The 18,125-nt window shown below is 47.1% G+C and overlaps 1 protein-coding gene across 2 annotated transcripts in view; it reads right to left on the reverse strand.

The window, feature by feature from the left end:
• Positions 1-16,365, reverse strand: part of INTS4 (integrator complex subunit 4) — a 34,489-nt gene extending 18,124 nt beyond the window's left edge. Inside the window, exons 1-12 of one of the 2 annotated variants that reach the window (XM_044450167.1) lie at positions 16,273-16,365; positions 12,995-13,192; positions 11,806-11,923; positions 10,014-10,120; positions 8,872-9,057; positions 8,319-8,369; positions 6,733-6,821; positions 5,040-5,160; positions 3,161-3,232; positions 1,967-2,141; positions 699-904; positions 209-351 (exon numbers count right to left, since the gene is read on the reverse strand). In XM_044450167.1, the coding sequence (XP_044306102.1) occupies positions 209-351; positions 699-904; positions 1,967-2,141; positions 3,161-3,232; positions 5,040-5,160; positions 6,733-6,821; positions 8,319-8,369; positions 8,872-9,057; positions 10,014-10,120; positions 11,806-11,923; positions 12,995-13,192; positions 16,273-16,329 (1,523 nt within the window). In that variant the 5' untranslated portion in view covers positions 16,330-16,365. Of the gene's footprint in view, positions 1-208; positions 352-698; positions 905-1,966; positions 2,142-3,160; positions 3,233-5,039; positions 5,161-6,732; positions 6,822-8,318; positions 8,370-8,871; positions 9,058-10,013; positions 10,121-11,805; positions 11,924-12,994; positions 13,193-14,977; positions 15,045-16,272 lie in introns of those variants that run through there. The other variant, XM_044450166.1, reaches the window with a different exon arrangement.
• Positions 16,366-18,125: the final 1,760 nt, after the last annotated feature.

Raw genomic sequence — 18,125 nt, forward strand, 5'->3', positions numbered from 1 at the left:
GGAGATAATGGAGACATCTCCTGTCTCACGCTTTGGATCATTTACAAACTTCATAAACCTAAGGCCAGGGGTCCCAAACCTGGTACCCTACTGGTGTGCTGGACCACAATTCCCAGCATCCCCCAGCCAGCACCTGGGAGGCAACGGGCTGGGAAAGGCTGTTTAAGCCATCAGGACCCTTATGGGGTCAAAAGCCAACCACACTTACTTCCAGATGGAATCTCTGTCAGTAGGATACTTGGTGAGGTTTTTCAGGAGCTCCACCAGGGCAAGGTGGATGCCCTCTTTGGTTGAGACGTTGGTACAACACAGCAGTTCGTGGAGGGCTTCCCGTATATCTCGGGAAGAATCCTGAAAGGACACAAAAGCTCGAGCTGCTGTTGGGCAAAGGTGGTCATTATTATTTACTGGTCACAGACCCAGAACAGAAGCAGATGACTGGTGGGCAGGAACAAAAGCAAACGGGGCAAAGCCACACTACAAAAACGCCAGTATATTTGTAGCTTAAAGCTTCTGATAACTTTAGAAGAGACATTTCAACCTTTTGGAGAAAGAACTGCAGAAAAACTGGAATACCAGGGAACAAATGGGTGGCTGAGGAAAAGGGGGAAAGGGTAGGCCTTCTGGGCCACCCCAGAGGGCTGGATCTGGACCATCATGAATGGGAAAAACAGGAGGAAAAGCAGTGAAGAACCTGCCTCCAAGACACCCAGAACGGTGTCCAGTTGATCCTCTCGGAGAGTGATATTGTTGGAAATCTTCCTCATGGTGTGAATCGACTGCAGCCTCACTTCTTCAATCTCGTCATTGAACATGTCGACCAGAAAATCTAGACACTTCTCCGCAAAAGAGGGCGAGGACTGGGCCAGCATGCAGAGGGCTTCAACAGCAGCAATACGAACCTCTGAAAAACACACAAAGAAAAGAACGACAGTTTCAGAACCTGGCGTGGTTTGATCCAGAGCAAAGTCAGTTCAGAGTTGTCCCTCCTTGTTGCTGGGAAAAGAGAAATGGAAAAAAAGAGTTAGGGTCTCTTCCAATTAAGACCCCCTTTCCCTTGTTGATTAGGGTATACCAAAGCATTCAAAGTGGCAGGCGCTGGAGGGGTCTGAGATTTCTTCCTTCAGGCTTACAGTTTCTTCTCTCTCCACTGTATGTGGTTTTGACTTCATTAGGGAAATTATTCCCATGGAAGAGCACAGCCTTGAAATTTAACTTCATTTCAGCATTTTTGCCACCTAATTTTTAAAAATTTCAGAACATGGGCACTGGGAAGATCAAACTTGGCTACCATTCAAGAGGGGCAAATAAAATTAAAGTAACTGGGCTATTATTCTGAAGAGGCACAGAAGCAAAAATGCAATCTGGAGCTTTGATCAACAGCTACCTTATGGACAGGATAGGTGCAATGCATGCTTGCTGATACAGTCAATTGCACTCTCGCTACTCACAGGTGATGCACAGGGACCTGATCAGCTACTGATTCACTGCTACATTGTGTGCTATGATTTGTCTACTGACTGATACCAGTTTTCCCCAACCCGTTTTTTGTTTGAAGAGATTTTGATTCTGCTGAGCTTCCGGACTAGGAATTGAAAGAGAAAGGAGTGAACTGCCTTCTCATTCCAGGAAGCTGTAGTACCATCTCCCTATTAAAATTGCCAGGCTCTTCCTTCTTTGGTGATATGTACATTTTTAGAAATTTTGCCAACAAGTCAAGCTGTCAAATGCAAGGTGGAGGACTGAATCAGAAATGCTCGAAGCAGGTGGCAGCTCGAGCTGTCTTCAATATAAAATAACCAGCACCGGCAAGGGCAACAGCAACGGAGGAGGAGGACTCGCTGCTTTGCTCCACTGTCCTAGCAAGCACTTCCTGCACTGCACCGGAGCTGCTTTACGCTAAACATGAGATCGCTTGGGCCAGGACTGGAGCACAACTGAGATGCTACTGCCCGTCTCTGCTCACCGTACATCTCGTCTTCCAGGCCATGGACGAAAGCGCCGCAGGCCCCCGATTCGATCAAGTTCACTGCTCCGGTGTCGACTTCTTCTTTGGGAGCATCATCTCCCCATTTCCGGCCACTCGAGAACTCCCCTGAGCTGTACAGTTCTTTGGCTCGCTCGTGGGCTGTGCGTTTGCGCTGTACCCAAAACAAAGAGGAAAGTCACAGCAGAGACCCCACGTTGGTTGGACTCGGGGTCCATCAAACCCAGCTCTCCATTTATGCAGTGACCAGCCAGCTGCACACAGGAAACCCACACCCGGGACAAGAGTATGTCACTATAAAGGCGTTTGGAATAAATAAATTAAATTAAAATTAAATTAAGTGAATCCCCTCATTTAACCATGCGCTGTGTGAAGAAGAGCTTCCTGCTCTCTGCCATGAATCTCAGCTTTATAGGGTGACCTCACTGGGTACTAGTATTATGGGAGAAGGAGAAACACATCTTCTATTCTCCTTCTCTCCACCATGCAGTGTTGTGCACACTTCTGATGTACACAACCATGTTTCTGTTGGGGGCAGCCTTCCTTTGGGTGTCATCTGTCAGATGTTTTGGGCTATAACTCCTGTCATCCCTAGGGCAAAACAGGTCAAAACATCTGGAGGGTCACAAGGTGCCCGCTTCTGCCCTAGAGCACAGCCATCCTCTGCTGTAACATCTCTGAACTTCAGTGGCAGTTGATCTTAGTGGACGGTGCCCTTATAAATGCACATTTTTGTTATTATTAACGGCCACAGTGCGTGCCCAATGCATAAGGCAGATGTGCAGCAGAAATGAGAGCACACCAGAGGTGTTACTATTTTTCGTTCCCCTTTTTTCCTGCATCCATATTTGAATGACATGCTGCCAAAAAGTTGCACATATTCTCTAAAACGTTTGCTTAAAGTCTCATCTCGAAGCTGTTGAGCACGGCATCCTTCTCCAATGAAATGGGAATGGCTTGGGGTGATTTATCATACATATACAAAGGCTAAACAAAAGCAGCTGCGGTTCACATTTCACAGGCTTCCAGCTATCAGAAAGCCAGTGTTCAGCCTCCTGTAGGCACAGGAAGAGAACACAGTGAAGAAGGCCGCCAGAACAAAGTTGTTATGCAAATTCTAGCTTTCCATAGTTAGCACATACAGAAAAACAAAACAAAAACATGTTTCCATACCCTCAGGTCTGACATCAGCTTCTTGTCCAGCGTCTGCTCTAAGAAATGAGAACTGACTTGCTGCATAGATCCCTGGAACAAAGGTGGGGAGAGGTGAACAAACAAGTCAAGGACAAAATGGTTTCGAACACAGCACAGGTAAAGCAGCCGCTCTACTGAGCGTGAAGGCAGAGCACCCCATGCTTCATCAAGGTAAGCTGGTGCCTTCAAGTGGCAAGGAATCAACAGCCATGGTACAGGTGTGGAAGGAAATCATGCAGTGCTAGAATGCAGGTAGGAAGTGGACACCCAGGAGGTCCAGGGTAGCGTTCTCTGAAGCGCTGCCTGTCCAGCAGCAGAACCTGCTAGACACACGGATCTGGATTGGATGGTGGTTTCAGGAAGAGGGCTTGGAACTGGCAGGCACAGGGAATGGTCGGTCGGTCACCGTGGGACATAGGATGCTGTCTGGTCCAGTACAGCAGGACTCCCCCTACCTCATTATCTCCCAAGAGGAATGGGACTGAGGAAGAGGGGCTGAGGGCAAAGGGGAGCAAGGCCAAATACCAGCCTCTTTTACCTTAAAGCTCATATTGTCAGTAACCAAGAAGTGCCATTTCAGCCTTCTAAAACTGGGAAAATACTGAATGACTGGCAGTCAGAAGAAAGCGCTTGAGCCATGGCAGTAAGGCAGGGCCTCTGGGAAACCCAGAGGGCAGGAGTGGGACCCCACATGGGCTGAATTCTGCAGCCCTAGCTCTACCAATTCTGGTCTATTTCACCCTACACAGTACTCCACAGTCACCAGCCTGACCTTCCAAGGAGTTTGAAAGGGGGCATTAAAGAACATCCTCCCCACTCCCCACTTCAGGTTTTCCGAGGTAGACTGCCTTTAAGTGTGGAGATTCTATTTAGCCACCCTTCTCTCCTCCTCCTCTGCAAATCTGTCTGGTTCTCATTGAAGCCATCTGGGTCAGCATCTCCCTCAAATTACTGGAAAAGAATGCCACTAAATCAATGGGAAGTGTTTTGTGGTGCCTGCTGCCAATTAGCACACTGCCAATATACACAAATGTTTAGCCAAGACACTGAAAAAGACTGAGTGATGCACAACTTTTGCTGCTTCTTCCAATTTGAAAGTTTCCATCTGAGTGGCAGGGCTGTGGTGCAGATTGGGGGGGTGGGCGACTGAAGGAAGAGGCCCTCTCCCCCCCCCCCAGGGTACATCCTATTTACCTGTGGTGCAGACTATTAATAGAGGCATGGTGGGCGGGGAGAATGGAGTCTGTAGGCAATGCTGAAACTTGAGAGAAAATGATGATTCAAGTGCTTTAATTGTTGTGACGTGCCCAGAAAGCTTCAGTTATGAGTTGGTACAGAAATGTAATTAATTAATTAATTAAGCCACGTGCTACGAATGGTTTCAAATGTAGGTTAGGTAGGGGCACTGTGAACCACAACTAGGGTATGTCTTAAGGTCACTGCAGATGTAAAGAGTGAGAAATTCCAACTGGCAGGACTTGAATGGATTTCCTGGATATACAACTGGTGTTATCATTATGAACCAATAAACACACGTTCTTTTTCACATTAAGGACCCAAATACGGCAGCTCTTCCTCTTGTTCCAATTGTTCCCACCCAATACTCCAAGCCATATACAATGGAAGCAAGTGAAGGATAAATCAAAAGGATAACACAGTGTTTCATATATGAATAGGAATGTAACATTACAGCTGGCAGTCCTCTAATACCAATGTAATAAGCAAGATGTTTTGGCCTACAACTCCCAGCAGCCATATCCAGCATAGCCAATGCTGAGGGCCGATGGGAGCTGTAGGCCAACACATCTGGAAGAACCCAAGACACCTCCTCTAACAGCCTAAGAAGAATGGAACTTACCAATAGTTTAGCAGCCTGGACTCTCACCACCCATGAACCATCACTGACCATGTGACAAATCTTTCCAAATGCATCATCTACAAGGCGGATTTCTTCATTGGAAGAAGGGATTGGGACAATGCTAGGGAAAAAACATCAGTGTATTCCATCAAGAATTGTTCTTATCTGCCAGGCCCGAGTGGCTGAGAAAGATTCGATATTATATCCTCCAAAATTAGAGAACCAAAGTAGAAAGACCTCACCCATCTGCCCAGTTTAGCTTATCTGAGCAAAACCCAGGCGTCACCACAGGGGGAGACCTGTTCTCCCCTCCAGGAGAAGGTAGGACACGCTCCAATGGAGCAAAGCTCAGGGAGCCCAGGTTCCATTTAGATGCCAGGAAGCACTTCCTGACAGTCAGGACCCCGAGGGTGTGGAATGGGCTTCCACGGGAGGTGGTTGAGGCCCCATTGGTGCGGGTGTTCAAGGATAGGCTGGACGTGCACATAGTGGGCATGTCATGAGCGGAGCTGGCTAGAGCCAGGGGTTAAACTAGATGGCCTGGGAGGCCCCTTCTGACTCACTCTGTTTCTATGTTTCTATCAATTATTTATTTAAAACATTTATATCTCATCTATACCAAAATAGGTCTCATGAGCGTCTGTATACTATATATCAGACACTGTACACTATGTGACAAGAGAACCAAAAACCCCAGGGTACAAGGATCCCACAACATGGAAAACCACTGCTGATCTGCTTTTTATCTTTTCCAACAGACAGATTGTGCTTTCCAATACATTTTAATAAACTTCACAGCTACAATGCCATTATTTTGTTCATATTTTAATTCTTAAGAATCTAGCCCAGCTAACCAGAGAATTAACAATTCAGCAAAAATTACGACTTTACCAGTAAAAAAGTATTTTGCAGCTGGTTCAAAATGCAGTGGCAAGACTTATTAGTGGTGTTCATTCTTCTGACCCTACCTCTCCGGTGTTATCTAATGTAGACTGGCTCCCAGTTCATTTCTGTTCCCAGTTCAAGCTGCTCACTGTTACCTGGGACACACCTATTTTGAAGGACCGTGCCTGCACACACCTGCCTGTCAAATGTGCTCATCTTCAGAGGCTCTGCTTTGTGTTCCCTTGCCAAGAAGGATGCAGTGGCCAAAGCACAGAATAGGCCTTTTCGCCAGTGATACTATAATCGCCAAACTCTCTCACAAGGAAAGTTAGATTCTCTGACGTCTCCTAAGCCAGCAGTTAAGCCATGTTTATTCCACCAAAGTTTTATTTTCTTTTGCTCTTGTCCAGCCTAGGAATTGTTTCATTTAGCTTGTTTTAAAATGCACTGAGGTTTTAATTGTGAAGCCTTTATTTTAAACGTAATTGCTGAGAAGTGCCTTGATTCCATATTCAGTCAGGCATGCCCAGGCTGGATTAGGACAGCAGGCCTGGCAAAAAATCAAAGCCCTTTCTTGACACAGCTTAGGCACGGTGCCTTAGAAAAGTCACCATCACCTTAAATACATCACACAGTGACATCATGATGCTAACCAGAGCTTAGGGTGGACTGTGCATCCGGAAGCCGAGACGGTGAGATCGGGCGCTTGATGCCCCCTTGCACAGAGCCCTTTTAGGACTGCTGAGAGCCCCCAGAGTCATTCATTCCCCACCAACACATCCTCCTTCGGGGCTACCTAGTATCTTACCTTTCCGGATAAAGCTGACTAAGGACCCACGTGAGCTGAACTGCAGCGCTGCGAACCTGTTCGTAGTCATCAGTTAAGAGCTTACAAGCCTGAAAGGAAAAGTGCCCAGAAAACGATCACGCTTCGGCGCTTTCCTCAATATCTACACTTCATGCTGCCATTTCACTTCTTCTATGAAGGGTGCGGTTTACACATTGGATGAACCGGGAAATGCAAAACAGGGAAACAACAGAATCCTTGCTGAAATTCTCACCCCTTCAGACCAAGCCAGTGTAACACCTCCAAAAACCTCCTCTCTGAAGCCTACTGAAAACGCTACCCAGAGCTTTGGGGGTGCCTCCGCCCAGTCTATGGGGTTCTTCCTTTTCCCCTTCCAAGCAAACCCCATTCAGCAGGGTCCTGCAAATGGAGGTAATGTTAGCACAGTGTGAAATGGTTCCTCTCTGCTCTTTATTCCTTTGGTAAGCAGTCCAAATCCATGCGAAATTGCTGCCGGAGAAACACGGATGGGCACTCTCTGGGATTCAGCAGGCAAATTTACTATCCTACCTAGAGGTACCGTGGATGAAGCAATTTTCTGAAGATGCAGCTTCCCTCAGCCCTCTGGCAGCAATCCTACATGGATCTGGGCTGAACAGCAGTGGAATAACATTATGCATGGGGTAAAGAAAGTGGATAAGGAGACATTTATGTTCACTTCTCACATCAGTAAAAATCAGTGGGGTCATTCCATGAAGCTAAGTGGTGGGAGGTTCAGGACAGAGAGAAGGAAATACCTTCTTCACAGAGCACATAGCTAAACTGGGAAAATCACTAATATAAGAAGCCCACCAATCTGGATGGCTGTAAAGTCGGGTTAGAGAAATTCAGGGGGAATAAGGCTATCACCGACTACTGGTCATGATGGATAAGCATCACTTCAGATCCGGGACCGCATGCCTCTCCATACCAATGGCTGGAAAACAGGAGCAGGACAGTGCTGTTGCGGGCTTCCCACAGGCAACAGGATGTCACCACGTCAAGGGAACTCTGGATGAGGTGGACCAGCACCTGATCCTGTATGGTTTTTCGTGTGTTCTTATACCAAATTAGTAGGATGCCCTCCAAGTCCAAATCGTAACATCGTCGGGGCTGTAGTATTCCACCAAAGAAGCACCTTCCTCGCTGTGTCCCACTTTCCAGAAAGCCACTTCTGGGCTAAAGTCGATTTTAATAAACTGCCTCATGGAAGATCTCTCAAAGCGGGAACAGAAAGAAGTCTTCATTGTGATGAAGTGGCAGAAAGACAGACGCTTCCAGGGCAGCTCTGAATTTCCTTTATATTTACAAGTCATGATGACCTAAGGATGTCAATCTAAGCCACTGGAACTATTTAGGGATTTCATCATATAAAGTGTTGTATAAGCATTACTAATAAATAGCACAGTGGAGTGATAGCATTGACTTGAGTTCTGTTCTTTTAAATTAAAGATGCTATGTTCTGGCGACAGATACCACTGAGGAAAATTTAAACGCATCACATTCATCAACCCTAACCTTAACCCTTCCTCATAGGGACCTTGTTAAAAATATTGTACCCCAATTACCTGGCTATAAATGGTTTGCTGCAACTTTAATCCCCTTTCATGGAGCTGGAGCTACAGGAAAAAGACAAATTCACCAAAATTATAATATAGTGATCAACAAAGATACTAATTTATATATTTTAGAAAGGAAAAAACCAAGAAGTAGGTCCATTTTTATGAAAATTATCCCAACAGGAGTTTAGCCATACAGGATATCAATACTGAGACCTGACTGATAAAATTAACAAGCCAAGGTGCACAGGTTAAGGCATCACCAGCTACCAAATTCTGCAACCTGAAGGCATTATACACTTACGTTGACAAAAGCATTGCCCATGTTCCTGCAAATAAACCCCGCTGAATGTCTGGCCCCTTCCAACTCTCCTATTCTATGATTCTCCGTATATATGTGTGTAATGGGCTTTAAAATGGCATTTTCATTTTTAGTTGCTTGAGATCGATTTGTGCGGATTAGAATGGTGATAACTAACACCCACAAGTTCAGTGACCGCACAGTCCTTCCCGGTGCTACTCTTGTGTAGCAGAGACTCTGCCGTGTGCCATCCATACCTACCATCGCTTTGATCGCTGCAGTCCTCACCCGGGGATCCTGGTCACGGAAGTGATCCCCGATTATCTTCTGGACGTCTTTGGGAGGCTGGCTTTCGGCTTCTTTCAGGACACTTTTTTCCACAGTGCCAAGGCAGCCGAGCAGCAGGAGGCACTTGTTTCTCACCCCATGGGAGGAATCCGTCAGGTGCTAGGGAGCCAAGACGAAAAAGAGGCAAAGCACAGCGCTTTCTTCCTCCTATTCTGTCATCAGCGGACTCTGAAAAGGGCAGCTTCGAGATGCAGCACACGTTTAGCTGAATCGTACTGCTGCAGGAGGCCGAGAAGGCCATAATGGAAAGAAGACACTCTTTGGAATGTCTCTCCTTCAGGGGGACAGACCACAGACCCGCTAGGAGGCAGATGTCTGCCATCAGACCACACGGAGGAGTCTGAGGAGCGCTCTGGCGACGTCGGGTGTACACCGCCATCCCCACTCTCCTCACCCACCGCTGGCCCCCACCTTTGTCTGCTCCTCTAACCCTCGACTTTTCTCTCCAAGAACCACCCTTGCAGGCCCCTTTGTGTGAGCAGATGGGCATCCTCCCACCCAGACGAGCAGAGCTCTTGCATTGGCTGCTGAAAGGCAACTACCTGGTTCAAAGCAAGAAGCATTTTTGTTTAACTGGCGAAGGGCCAGAGGGGCAATCCACTAGAGCAGGGGTCCTCAAACTACGGCCCAGGGGCCGGACCCAGCCCGCCATGCCCATTTGGACCCGCCACGCCCACGCACGCACCCGCTGCCGTCTACCTCACCCTGCGCATGAGGCGGCACCAGTTTGCTTGCTCGGAGAAAACTACCTGCAAGCGAGCAGGCCGCTGCCTCGTGCGCCCACCTCGCAGCACGTGCCCGCCCCCACCTCGCCTCTCCTTGCCGGGTGCACGCGCCTGCCCACACCTTACCTCCCCTGGCAGTACGTGCCCACCCCCACCCGTGCCTCGCCTCACCCTGCCGCACGCCCCGCATGTGCCGGCCCTGCACCAGCCCGCGCACAGCGCCAGCACCACCTTTCCAGCCCGTGCCCAGCACTGGCAGCCTTCAACTGGTGGAAAGGTTCGAGGACCCCCGCGCTCGAGCATCCTCCCTTGGGCAACCCTCCCAACTACCTTGCAGGCTACGTCGACCAGGCGCAGTCTCACTGGGGTGATCTCCTGGAGCTTCTTCCCAATCGCCAGCAACGTATCCAGCAGCTGAGCGAGCACTTGGTGCGACTCTGCAAGCAAGAGTAAAAGGGAACCTGGTGGTGCCTTCCGCAGGTTCGCGTCCAGGACATAGTCCCCCCCACACAACCACTTTCTAAAGCATAGCAGACTCGGCTTTTGGCAAACACAGCCCTCCTGCGTACTTGCGTCTGCACTCCTGTGCAGGTTTCCTCAACTTGTGCATAGGTAAACCATCAAATTAGGGTGAGGACACTAAAATCACATGAGCTTCCCTTATATTGCATCAAGCCACAGGTCCCTCTAGCCCCAATCCAGGGCTGGGCGTGCATCTGTCTGCCCAAGGCCACACATGGGTGGAGCCAAATGGTGGGTGGGGCAAACCACCCCTTTTCCAGCCGCTCCCTTTGCTCTTCTCCTCCTTCACAGGCAGCCAGCGAAGGGACAGAACTCTTCCCGGAGTTCTCCACTGATCCCATGCAGAGGGCTTTGGACACAAGGCCATGGGCCAGAGTTTCATGCCTTAATTTTAGATTTTTTTCCCTACCATTCTATCCCACCTTTTCTTTAAGGAGCTCAAGACAGCATACAGGACCCTCCTCCTTACCACGTAATCCTCACAGCAAACCCATGACACAGCTTATGGCATGACAGTCAGTGATTCAGGGAGCCTCAAAACCAAGAGGAGACTGAGCCCTGGTCTCCCAGTTCCCAGTCCAACACTCTTAACCAGTACATTACACTGCCCCATCTCCAGCTCACCTGATACAACAACTTTCAAGGGATTCAGGGAAGGTACCCTGAAACCCTGCTGCAAACTATCTAAGATCTTTCTGAGTGGAGATACGGAGACCTTAAAAGGAAACGTCCTGTGGTTGAAATATAGGTTGGAAATACAGGCAGAGCAAGGATGAAGCAACCATAATACAACCATCCAGTAATTCTTTCTCTTCTTCTTCTCCTTTTTCTTCCCTTCTTTTAATCTTGAATAATTGTTATGATTGAATGTTTTAATGCTTAATATTGAATTTTAATTGTATTTTATATGGTTATTTATTTTGTTGTGAGCCGTCCTGAGGCTATGCAAAGGACGGCATAGAAATGGTTTAAATGAATAAATTCCCATAAATAAATAAGAAACGTGCAGAATTCAGGCTTAAGAGAATTCTGCTGACTTGCAGAATTCACACCAGGCTGTGAAGCCAGACCTATCTCTACCGAACCTTGCGAGTGTTCCTTAATTTGGAAGGAGAAAAGAGAGATTCTGGGCCAGGCGCTAGGATTTTCATGAGACATCTGGCAAGGAAATAAGCTTGAATGCAATCTGGAAGGCAAGAAAAGAACAACTGCTTTCCTTTGCTAATAGGAAAACAATAGGCATGTTTTACATGCGGTGGCAGAGTTAGGGGATTTTAGACACATGGGGGTGAGAAGAGGCTCTTTAGATGATCATGGGTATTCTTTTGCTTACGTCCAACGCTGGCAAGCTAGCCATGCTGCATGCAGGAGCCCATCCTGCAAAGGGGTGCCCGGACCTCTGCCCTAAGGTCCTGCCCTGATGGTACCACTGTGGCAGGACTCTGCCTGCCACTAGTCAGAGCAGAGCCCGGGCAATACGGGGTTAAGCCAGATCAATCAACCAACTCATGCATTCATGTAAGACCAACCTCTCTCCCCCACACCCTCATAAAAGCTGGAAGGACCTTAACCATCCCCTTGCCTCCGATTCCTCACATACTTTCATTTTGGAGGGTGTTAATGACATCATCCAGAATGCAGTCAGGAGAAAATCCTGGAGTCTTTGACAGCAGACCCAACAGGGAAGCGACCTTCAGTCTGACGGAAGGATCGTTCTCCTACGGCGACAAAAGGTGGGGCTTAGAAGAGTATCTCCTTCCTTCTTCCCTCCCAGCCTCTCTCCACACCAGGTGATGCTTGGCTTGCTTGACAAAACACGCGACGAACGGGGTTTGTACAACAGCACTCTCCCACCCGTGTTCCCCAGAATCTGCCCCTGATACTGGAGGCAGTATAGAGCCAGCGGGACTAGTAGCCATTTGATAGCCTTTTCTTCTATGAATTTGCCCGTTCGCCAGTTAAAGCCATCCAAAGTGATGGCCATCCCTACATTTTGTGGTGGTAAATTCCATAATTCAACTCTCCCCCATTTAAGATGTCCTCCTTTTATCTCTTCTGAAGCTCCCAACCGCCAGCTCCATGGGAAGACCCCACTGCATTCCAGGGTTGAGAGAGGGAGAAAAAACTCTCCCCATCAACTTTCTCCACACCATGGATGGTTTTGTACACCTCTATCAAGACAGCTCTGACCCACCTTTTATTTTTTAAGCTAAACAATCCCAGATGTTGTAAACTTTCCCCACAGGGGAGTTGCTTCAGCCTTTCAATCATCTTAACCCACTGATCTTATCTCTAGCAAGAATTCGTATCTTCAGCCTTGGAGAACTGTGGCCAAACAATGCAGTAAGGCACTTCTCAGCTAAACAGGCTGGGGCGCAAGCTGGTACATATTAGCCATTTTCTTATTCCCTTATTCCAATTTTTATTCATTTATGCAATTTATGAGTCGTTCTATAACTGACGTTTTCAGGGCAACATGCATAACAAAAACCTGATGCGACAAAACCAATGAAACAACACATGAAAGCATTTTAAAAGAAAGCTTTAAAAGCAGCAATAATACCTTAAAATAATTTAAAAAGAAAATATAAATATCTAAGCAACTAAAATATGAAAAAGCTGCTTTTAAATGCTGCATTAAACATGTCATTAAAACTCAGGCAAGCAACAGTTGGTTGCTCTACAGGCAAAAGGGCCCTCATGCACCTGACTGACAGTTACTCCTGCCACCTGTCAGGCGGTGCCTATATGCCTTGCAAAGATTTTGCACGGGACTGTGGTCATCCAACCTTGTAATAATGCTCCAGCAGGATTCGGACCACTCCTTCCACACTCTCTGCTTCCACCGGCTTCCTGGCAAACTGGAGCAGGTACTGCAAAGCATCTGCTGGGGAGGTAGCCTTACACAGATCCACATGAAGCGCTGCTGACTTGCTTGGCTTGGTCAGCCGGAGTTTCTTCGCGGAAATGTCTTCGTGCTGCTGTTGCTGAAACGTGAACACAGCATCAGACTGCATGCTCACAAAGAGAGGGGAGCAGCAGCAGCAGGTTCCTTCCCACCAGTTGATTCAGGAATAAGCTTCTTACCACTATTACTGACTCATGCTGTTTTCCTACCAGAGTGTAGCATATAATATTATAAGCAGGCAAGGGTCAGCCCAAATGCTGGGGACAATGTGAAAAACCGGTGATGTTTTCCAGTAAACAGGCTGGAGCCTCAAGGCAGCACTCAGAAGAAAGGTTTTTAAAAATCACAACATCAAATCCTAAAGCAGGGGGGGAGAACCTTTGCATGTGCAGCTCCCCACAGTTATTGTTGAACTCCAACATGTGTGGATATGATATGCGGAAGGTTAACACGGGAAGGAGAGTTTACATAGGAAAAAGTTATGGAATGCGCTCCCCAGAGAGGTCCGCCTGGCGCCGTCATTATTTGTTTTTCGGCGCCAGGCGAAGACCTTTTTATTTAAGCGGCATTTTAACTGTTAATATTACTGGATTTTATCTGGCCAGGGTGGCTTATTTTATATTGTATTTTTGTATTTTTAATTTAATGTTTATATTTTTTGCAATTAAATATTATAATTATTTTTAATTTATTGTTGTAAGCCGCCCCGAGGCTTTGGCGAATGGGGCGGCATAAAAATGTTTTAATAAATAAATAAAAATAAATAAAATGTAAGAACTTGTCTGCTCCCATAAGCAACAAGGACTTCTGGACGAGCAAGCGAGGAGGTGGGTGAGGCAGGGGTGGACCTCTCCATCTGTCTGTCTGGTTTCCATGTTGGCCATAGAACAAGGGAAGCTTGTCCCTCAGAAACATCCCTTGTTTCTAAGTCACTTGGGGGAAGAGACTTTTATAGTAGGTAGACTGTCTGTCCAGTTGGGAAGTTTTCAACCTGTCCTGGATGGGGCTGCACCCCCACTAAAGGACAAGGTGCGTAGTTTGGGGTACTCCTGAACCAGACTTGTCCCTCAGGTCACAGGTGGAGACGGTGGCCAGGAGCAGCTTCTATCAGCCACGGTTTTTCAACAAGGTCCCCATCTGGATAGACAGAGCTTTGCCACAGTTCTCCATGCCCCGGTAACGTCATGCTTGGGTTACTGCACCACACTCTACCTGGGACTGCCTCTGAAAATGATCCGGGTCCTTCAGTTGGTTCAGAACAAGGCTGCACAGCTCTTAACGAGGGCTGGTCCATGAGACCGTACTGCTCCAGCCCTCTACCAGCTGCACTGGCTACCCATTGCTGTCTGAGCCCAGTGCAAAGTGCTGACACTAAAATGAAATGTCCCAAATGGCTTGGGGGCCGGGTATCTGAATGAACGCCTTGCCCATAAGTTCCTACCCAGTCCTTAAGATCGTCTAGGGAGGTTCTTCTCCAAGAACCACCTGCTAAAGAAGTAAGGGACTGACAGTCAGGAGAAGGGCCTTCTTTGTGGTTACACCCCATTTGCGGAAGATGCTCCCCAAAGAGGTGCTCCCGACACAGACTTTGTTCTCTTCTAGGTGCCAAATAAAGACCTTTTTATTCACCAGATATTTTAATATATAGATGGATTTTAATATTGTTTTACTCACGCTGTTTTATGCCATGAACTAATTTTAATCACCTGGAGCTCTCAATTGTTGCATATTTGGTATTAATTTATTTTATTCTTGGGGTGTTTTATTCTTACTGTATTCTGTAAACTACCTAGAGGGCCCTATGAGTTATGGAGCACTAGACAAATGTCATAAATGAATAGTAGCCTGCTAAGAGTTTAATGACCTGGGTTCCACACTCGCCACAAGGAAGCAGGTTCCATCTCCTCCACAGCTGGTATAACAACATACCCAAACATACCCTATTAAAAATAAACAATAATTTCAGGCCAGTAACTCTCGCACTTTTTTACATGGTTGGAATAACAGGGGTCTCCAATCCTTTCGCATCAACAGGCACTCCCACAAAACATTAATCTCCTACAGGGCAAACTGCTGAATCCAAGGGAAACATTGTATCAAAAAAACTAAGTACAAAGCAGAGGTGGGCTCTGATTGTCAAAACAGAAAAGAACTTGACTCAGGCTGGAGAGATGGGAACAGAATGCTGGACAAGCTGCATCCTGGGTCTGATACACCCTGGCTCTTCTGATAGAAATTCAGTTTAAGTTTGGGTCCATCTCTTTGAAGGTTTCAACACCAGTGTGAGAGGTAGCGTGGCAGAGTGGTTAGAGCCCTGGACTGAAACCCAGGATACAGAGGTTCTAACCACTTACTGAATAACTTTGGGACAGTCACTGACTCTCCATGTAACTTACTTCACAGGATTGTTATAAGAATAAACTGCTTATTCTTACAACAACCCTGTGAAGGAGATGGTGCGTGTAAACTGCTTAAGGGACAGTCAGGATATAAAGATAAGACTTCAGAAGTCCAGGATACCAATCCGGAAGGCTTTAAAAAGGGAAGGGAAAGCCATTCATGGCTACTGGTCCTGAGAGCTACATACTCCCTGCAGTATCAAAGGCAGCGTGCCTGGTACACCAGCTGCGGGGGGATGTGGGCAAGAGGGTGCAGTCGCACTCATGTGCTATTGCAGGTTTCCTGCAGGCACTGTGTGAACTGAAATCGGGACAAGATGCGACTCTTGGTCCGATTCAGCACAGCTCTTTCCCTACTGCCATTGTTTTCTGGCGCTCGTGTAAATGAGATGGTCTGTTACCAGGGCAGCGCAATTAGGAAGGAGAGTCTGAGGCTTGGGAGATCCGGGCTCTAGCCTGGATGACTTTAGGGCCAGTTACGGCCCTCATCCTGGCCTCCCTCACAGGACTGTTGTGAGGATGAAAGGGAGAAGGCGGGTTCGATAAGCGCCTTCGGTCCTTGGCAGGGAAAGGGGGCAGAGTATAAAATACTCGCTAGAGAGACGGGGGTGGGGAGGCACTGACAGCCCTGGGCCCGCTTCGGTCCCCTTCGCTCCCGCTCCAGCGCCTGCCCCTTCCAGCCCGGCAGGCTCCCGTCCTCTCTCGCCGCATCGCTTCTGTCCCCCGCGCTCTTGGAGCCTCCTTCAGCCTCCCCGGTTACCTGGACCACGACTTTGCTGAACTCCTCATAGACGCGCTTCTTCAGGTGCGCCGCCATGTTGGACGGAACGCCGAACCGCCTGCGCTTCGCTTTTCAGGGTCGGTTGAGTCCTCTCGGCCACCGTAGCCTCCTCTTCTCAAAGACGCACCAAAGAGATTTCCCGCCGCCTCCTTCGGAGTCCACACAGTGCTGACTTCAGGCTTCCATTAGCATAGCTTAGGATCCGCCATTAGCGGGACCATTGCTGAGGAAATGCACTCTTGGTGCAAACAGGCAAGTCAACCAGGCTGAATCAGAAACTTCGGCGACGCTGCTTTGGCAGCTCCAACTCTAGGGGTAAAAAGACGCGAGTGCTGCTAAGAACAAGAAGTCCTTACCCAACGTTCTTTTTTCCCCCGGCTTTTAGGTAGAGGACATGCTTATTCGAAAGTGTTGCAAAGAATTTATACTGCTGCCTGGTTGTTTCAGGAACAATACGTGAGGTTACTAAGCTTCCTATTTATTTCCATATTCTTGCCCCGCACATGGAGGATTTGAAGGGTTGAGATGGGGATTCGGAAGTCTCAAGGCATTGGAGACCGTAGCCTCTTATGGGCAAAAAGGCTATAGAGATTACAGCAAATAAATAAGGAAGGAAGGAAGGAAGGAAGCGAGCGAGAGAATCCTGCCTAGCAATTGTACAATTCTCATATCTATGGCTAGGTAGAACCAGCTCGGCTTATCGAGGATGCCTGCTTATCGAGCCAGCTGTGAGGCATGCTGGGAGTTGTAGGCTTCCCCACCCCCCCGTCTAAACTTGCACAGGATGCACCTCTGTAAATCTATTACAGTGACCACCTGTATTAGCAGAGATCTTCTTTTAGAGGACTCTGCATTATATTTTTAAAACGTTGCCTTTTCATAGCTCTAACAGTTAATTAACAATGTTTAAAATCAGCAGGGGAGATCCAGGACAAAGACCTCCACTTCAAGTTCTATTTATTCATGGATATTTTGTTCTACTGTCAGAATGTCAGACCTGCTTGGAATGAATACACAGATTCAGTGGAAGCATACAATCAAGCACTGAACAGTTTTATTTACAGCAATAGGCATCCCTAAATTACAACAGTGCTGATGGATACCAGTTCAGACTGCTATGAGGAAACAGGATATGTACAGAGTGTTTTATGGAGTAGCAGTCCCATATGCTTTTTTGCAGGGAAGGGGATGAGACTTTGAATGAGTGATATGCAAGAACAATCGAAGCACAAAAAGGAAAATACAGAAATATTGAGAAACCATTACAGACATCAGGAAAACATGATGTATCAAAATAAAACAATCAGGAGATCCAGAATTTAACAAGTTTCAGTGTTTGCTTTTTACAGTCAGAGGTAGGAGATTGCAGGAAGACAATGACAGTATTTGAATAATCAAACTAGTTGCACTGTATCATCACCTGCCAGCTGTGCTCTGCATTTGAAAGCGATTTGCCAATCACTGAATATCAGATGTGGGGCTCCTTTTTTCACAGAAGGGACCTGAATGAAAAAACTGCAGAATGGAGGGAAGGAAGAAGGGAAACAGGCAGTTTTCTATATTCTAAAGTATAAAACTTAAAACTTTTATTAGAGCAACTGCAAAGTGATTTTCCACATAGGACATATGCTGTATGAAGTGTGGTGGTTTGGAGTAACCACAGGACAAACCATTCTTTCTTCTTATGGTTTCTAACCTAGCAGGGTGGAATATCACAAGTAGGTTCAGGCAACACAGAAGACCAACAATGGTTTTAAAAAGCACCATGACTTGTGCTTATTTATTTATTACTACCTTTGAGCTGAAATATGGAAATGAAAAGAAGTTCTGGA

Source organism: Varanus komodoensis, unplaced genomic scaffold (assembly GCF_004798865.1).
Source record: "Varanus komodoensis strain SLA01 unplaced genomic scaffold, ASM479886v1 scaffold63, whole genome shotgun sequence".
Taxonomy (NCBI): domain Eukaryota; kingdom Metazoa; phylum Chordata; class Lepidosauria; order Squamata; family Varanidae; genus Varanus; species Varanus komodoensis.